The sequence below is a fragment of the Callionymus lyra genome, chromosome 4 (genome assembly GCF_982586985.1).
Source record: "Callionymus lyra chromosome 4, fCalLyr1.hap1.1, whole genome shotgun sequence".
Lineage (NCBI taxonomy): Eukaryota > Metazoa > Chordata > Actinopteri > Syngnathiformes > Callionymidae > Callionymus > Callionymus lyra.
This window is the reverse complement of record NC_141821.1, coordinates 13,521,131-13,527,116: the sequence shown is the minus strand read 5'-3', so window position 1 is coordinate 13,527,116 and position 5,986 is coordinate 13,521,131. Positions and strand designations below refer to the sequence as shown.

At 46.2% G+C, this 5,986-nt stretch overlaps 1 protein-coding gene across 1 annotated transcript; it reads right to left on the bottom strand.

Annotated features, from left to right (window-relative positions):
* Positions 1–1,595: 1,595 nt before the first annotated feature.
* On the bottom strand, positions 1,596–5,543 carry klf6a (Kruppel like factor 6a). Its single transcript, XM_087788799.1, has 4 exons — positions 5,213–5,543; positions 3,647–4,223; positions 2,718–2,841; positions 1,596–1,684 (listed from the first exon to the last, which is right to left on the bottom strand). Exons 1-4 carry the CDS (start codon positions 5,312–5,314, stop codon positions 1,633–1,635), a joined length of 855 nt encoding a protein of 284 aa, XP_087644925.1. The 5' UTR covers positions 5,315–5,543; the 3' UTR covers positions 1,596–1,632.
* Positions 5,544–5,986: the final 443 nt, after the last annotated feature.

Here is a 5,986-nt window from a genome sequence, read left to right as displayed (position 1 = left end):
GTGGGGGACGCGGCGACAAGAAGGTGGGAACTAGGGTGATGCTGCACATTTCGGCAAGACTGTGAGTGATGGACGTCTGTACATACTACACAGTAGTTTTTAAAATTAATGAATTTAAGTGCTCTAAACATTTGTCATATTTACACAATTGGAATTACATAAAAGTGATGAACAAACTAAGGTACTTTTAAGTTAGACAATGACAGAGGTGCAAATATTTGGAGTCAGAATTGAGCCTTGATCGAGCTTGTCAAATCACCCATACCACAAAATGTGACTGCCTCCCGAGAGAGAGAAAGTGATAGAGAAATAGAAAGAGAGAGAGAAAGAGCGCCTCCAGCCACCGCAGGGGCGCAGCCACTTGCATAAGGCACCATTAAGGTCAACAGTGCATTATTGGATAAGAAACAAAGTACAAAAAAAAAAAGCGAAAACCCCCAAGGTTAAGTATGAAGGAGAAGAAGGGAACAGCAAGCAGTGGTGAAATCTCCAACCGGATGAAAACGGGAATGAGGGATGGAGTTAAATAAAAGTAGGAATCATCAAGGCTTTATGTACAATATTGTAACATCTAACCGTTCGCTTTTTAGCTGCACTTTTATGGAAACTACTTGCAGTCCTGGTAATAGTGGAAACATGAAATGAAGAAACCCTAGAACCATGCAACACCTGTCTATGATACTGAAGTTATAGTAAAGTTGTGGTATACCTCTAAGCACACAGCTTATACAATTGGACTACAAATGAGCTTTGTAGCATGTAAAAAAAGAACAAAAAATAAACCAGGCTACATAACACATTGCACATTTAGTAGCTGCACCAAAAAACACCAGAAAGAAAAGTTATCCCGTCATTCTGTGAGCAGGGAGAGTTTGGTACCCTGCCCCACTGACCAGAAGGTGGTGTAACTCTGGTCTAAATGGAGGTTCTGCTTCAGAGAGCCTCTTAAGTGTGGGGGGGAAGCCTCGGCCCGGCTCCACCGCCACAAGACCACGAAGGGGAAGTAGGATGTCCCCCTTCCCGCCGCCCCCTCCCCTTGAAACTCATTCAGTCCACAGCAACATTGGTACCAGCCCCTGACCATCCCGCCACGCCATCCGCCTTCGCTCGTGTCCACTTTAATCCATTCCTTGGTCGCTCCCGTAGGGGCCGGTCAGCCAATCGCAGACATTCACAGTGCACACATGCTCACCACCTCAGACAGTTTTCTCCAAAAGTACCAGTGTATCTGCTGTCCGGGAGATCTCCCCCCCCCCCCAAATCATCATGCACCATACACAAAATCATTCATCCATGTTTTTTGTTTTTTTTTCCACTCCTTATTTCATGTTTTAATCCTTCTCATTAAAAAAAACTCTTTCTCTGTCTCTCATCCATGATTTTGTCCTCTTGTTACAAAAGACAACCTTCAGAGCGCCTTTCTCCAAAGAGAGGTCCCGGAGGCACAGGGATTCAGTATGGTGCAAAACAGCATGCTTTGGCTGGAACACACTCCACCCACTCTGCTCTGGACAGTTCAACCAAGAGACTAGTCGGGAGACGCGTTTGTCTTATTTGTGTTTTTTTCCTCTCTCGCCCTCCTTTAAAAACGTTCACCCTCCGCTGTGTTGCTTGGTTGGTGCTCACCCTGCTTTAGATGTGTCTCTTCATGTGAAGAGCCAGATGGTCAGACCTGGAGAAACATCTGTGAAACAGAGGAAGAGAGCGGGAAGGAGGGGAGGGAAGGAAGAGAGAAAATTCAATAAGAGCAGGGCAGAAAATCACTAACAAAAGGAAGCAAATTCAATTGTTCAAAGGAAGCTATGCATTACTTTGCTTTTAATCATTTACACTTTTGGAAATGTGAAGGCGGGCTGCGCCAACGCTTCCGCAGATGTTCGCCGACGCTGAATAATATGGCAGCGACGGATGCTTCCTTGTTACATCATGTCTAATTAGCAAATGATAAATGCTCATAACACTGCAGTGGATATTAGGTTGCACTTCACACGGCAATTCCTAAATATAACAAATGATTGTGTATCTTGTCTGGAAGCGAAAGATGGGGAATTAAATTCTCCAGTTAGTTATTGGACAGGATCGGACAGCACGGTTTTGGTTACTTGGTAACAGTTGACCGGCGGATCCAGAGGTGAACGCTTTATTTAATGGGCTTTTGATGGACTGTGTGGGTTTAGAAAGCTCGGCTTTTGAATGACACCAGGAAGTTGCTTTTTGAATTTGTTATGACGATAAAAGACGCCACATGTTGGTCAACAGTGCCATCGTTGTTTAGAGTTGAGATAACGTATTATTTGATTGGGCTTAGTATCAGAATGAAGACTAAATTCAAGTATGTATACTTCAAGGCCCTTTCTTAGGATCAGAGAAAGTGATGTTGTAAACCAACATAGAATTAATAAAGCATAAAACAATGTGTCTTCAGCATCTTAACTTGTAAAGAGGAATCTATTTCCATTTGAATGTAAACCTTGATGTCTAGTGTAGGTCATGCCAGACAAACTAGCTATTACGTAATCTTCTGGCAACACTGAGATGATTTTCATGATTCAGCAGAAAAAAAAAAGACTCGGTCACTGATATCATGTCTAGTTATCTGGACCTCACTTTAAATAGTATGTAGTAAAAGCATAAATTTGGCGTAAAACCGTGTAAAAATCCTCTTATAGGCGTTGAATCAATGCTACAGGTGATAAAGCATCAAAACACACACATACCTGTCACAGTGACTGCATTTAAATGGCTTTGCCCCAGTGTGCTTCCTGAAGTGTCTGGTCAACTCATCGCTTCGTGCAAAACGCCACTCGCAACCCTCCCATGAACACCTATAGGGCTTCTCACCTGCAAACACGAAAAGCAGGTTAGAGTGAGCCCGGGTTCATATTGTTGACATGTTGACAGAAGGCTGTTGATCTCTCGTGCTGCAGCGTTAGCATCACGAGCGGCTTGTTTTCATGTTGTCGTCCAGCCTTCTGTTGTTATTCAAATACATTGAAATCAATCAGCCTCAGGGAGGGGGGGGGATAGGGTCATCGACATAGGCGCTGACAAGTCACTCGAGACTCGCATTCCGTCAGAAACCTGTCCGATCGGTGGCTGCGTTTTCTAAACATGCCAAGAATGTAAAATGAGTCGAGCAAGGGGGCCGGAGATGTGCAGAGCAATAAAGTGGAGAAGAAAAAAAAACGCTACTTGTGCAATTTCACGCTTCTGATAGAAAATCAGAAACGGTCAAGTGAGCATTCAGAGCAGGGCCGACAAGAGTGCCCCCTGGATCTCCGCCCATTTACCCTTTTCCCATGATGAAACTCAATCTGTTTTGAAGTCCTTTTATCTCCCATGTGCGGCCCCTCCCCCTTGGCTGGCCCAGTCAGCCACATTCCAGATAGATTAGGTCACAGTTTAGGTATCCAGCCATGCAGAGCTAATACTTGGGCCCCAGCTGAGGACATCAGGCAAAGTGGACCTTTAATTACATCACACAATGGCCGGACAATGACAAGCGGGTGACAGAGTAACATCACTTCCGTCCGTCTGTCTGTCTGTAATAAGCTTTAGGGGTAAAAAAAAAAAATTGCATGCATGAAACTAAACGCCGCAGCACGACTCACGTTACGACAAACAATTCAGGTGTCGAGAAACTTACCCGTATGAGTACGCTGGTGTGCTTTCAGGTGGGAGCTCTTTGTGTAAACCTTGCGACAGCCGTTGAAGAGACACCGGTGTACCCTTCTCCTGCCCTCGGGAGACGCGTCGTCGCAAGTGAGTCCTGTCTTATCCGAAGTCTTTGCCATTCCACCGCTCCTGATTTTGACCGGCAAGTGAAACTCGGCGTGCGTGCCCACCCAGCCGCTGGTGGCGGGCTCGGAGTTGGCCTCCGGCGAGGACGGCGGCGTGCTAATGATGGAGGGGCTAAAAGGTCCGGAGCCAACCAAGACGGTGCCCAGCGGGTTGGAGGTAAAGCTGTGTGTGGGCGAGAGCTCCTCGGAACTGTCCGAAGCTTCGCTGCTGGCGTCAGAGTTCACGCTGTTGGTGTCCAAGATTTGGCTGTCCTGATTGTCCTCCTCGTGGGCCACCACCATCTTTGGGTCGTTGTCGGCCTTCGCCTTGTCCCCGCAGGCCAAGATCAACGTTTTCCAGAGGTCCTCCTGTCCGTCGAACTTGAGGTCCGTCGTGGAGACGTAGGGTTCGCTCTGCAGGTAGCGCTCCAGCTCCAGGCATGTCTGGACCGGATGAGAAGAGACGAGAGATTACAGTGGGAATTAATCAATTAGAAGAAGACTCCAGCTGAGCAGAGCCCCCCCCCTCTTTTACACTAGGAAATCCTTTTAAATGATGCATATCCACATCCCTTTTCCTTGTATGCTGCAATGTTTGTCGAACTGGAACTGTGCACGAGGATAGATCTACATGAATTTAGTTTAAAAACCAACCGCTAGAGGCTTTTTTTTTAATAACCCGAGTGCAAAAACAAACGTCTTGTGATGAACCCATCATGTGATTTTTCTATTTGCAGATTCAATCTTTTAGCCAAACGCATGCATTTCACCATCACAGTGACTCACTGGACGATTTCAGACAGAGTCCTTTTAAGGGAAGCTACACAACTTCCTCTTCTAAACACTAACCATTCAGCTGCTTTTCTTCCTCTCTCTCTTTCTCTCTACCTCTCTCTCTCTCTTTCTCTCTCTGACATGAGCTCACATCCTTCCTCTCAGATCGAATCCCACTAGCTCTGGTCGACCACCATCCATTAGAGCCACTCTGACAAGTCTCATGTGGACCCCCAATATTTCCTCTATAAAAAAAAATATAAAAGGGATCCAGTGTAAAAAAAAAAAAGAAGATGTTCGTGGGTGGATCAAATACAACAAAAACAAACATCGATGTAATAAATGAGCAAAGTGGACTTGAGGAACAAAAGTGATAAGAGGAACTGAAATAAATGCACGAAAGGAAATCATGATTCTTGCTTAAAAATAGAAGAGCAAACGATTGCATTTATTTAAAAAATAAATAAACAAAAACAGATTGACGTGGACGCGAACACGCGCATGTCATCCGCCGTCATTCATCAGCTCCAGCTGTCAGACTGACACACTGATCCACTTCAACGCTGCCAAAAAAAACTTCCACCAACTCACCTACCCCGAAAAAAAAACAAACACAAAAACCGAGTGAATGGGATAAAAATAAAAAAACAAATATTCACCTGCTGCCAGTACTCCTCCAGTGACGGTAAGGCGGAGAAATAGCCCGTGTCGTGAACTATCTGAAGTTCTTGAAATATGCTGCACATAGGTAGAACATCCATGGTGTTTGTTTCCTCCCCGAGTTCTTTTTAGAAAAAAAAAAGCTGTAGCTGCACTTGAATTTCTCTTCCTTTTTTTGCGGCCAAAAAAACAAAAACAAAAGTGTCCCCTCGTGCAAGTTGGCGAAGCGCTCGTTCGTCGGCGGCGGCGAGAGTCCTACGGTGTTTTGCCCCCCTTGTCCTGGCGCTGGTGTTGGAGGTATCTGCAAACACAGCTCTGGACTGGAAGGGGAACAAACTGCGCTCTGCAAACTTCCCTATTCAAACCACGACGCCCCGCCCCCCTCCTCCGACACGGCTCCGCGAGGATCCACCAATGGGCGACGAGCAACCCTCCGAGCCCGCAAATGATATCACAACCCACCAATGGCGGCGGCCCTCTGACTTCATTCGGGTTCGTTCTCGGAGGGGATTGGTTCGCGTGAAGCCTGGTGGCTGAGCGTTGATTGGTTGGTTATTTTTAGGCGTGTATATAAGCGAGCTACGCTGGAGCTGTCAGTGGCAGTGCAGCCTGTATCTCCCGCTCCAGCCACACACAGCGCATGTGAGCCTCGGTGGAAGGGAAGGAAAAAAAAACACGAGTTTCTGTCAAGACACGAGTTGCACGTACTGTGTAATGATACTATGAGCTCACCGTGGTGGCAGTAAGTACACGGTAATGTTCTTTCTCGGGTT

Excerpts from the sequence above, each read along its gene's own strand:
- klf6a (XM_087788799.1), bottom strand. The coding sequence starts at position 5,314 with ATGGATGTTCTACCTATGTGCAGCATATTTCAAGAACTTCAGATAGTT. Across the intron at positions 4,224-5,212 it reads TGGAGGAGTACTGGCAGCAG|ACATGCCTGGAGCTGGAGCG; the intron begins GTGAATATTTGT and ends CATCCGGTCCAG. Across the intron at positions 2,842-3,646 it reads ACACCAGCGTACTCATACGG|GTGAGAAGCCCTATAGGTGT; the intron begins GTAAGTTTCTCG and ends TCGTGTTTGCAG.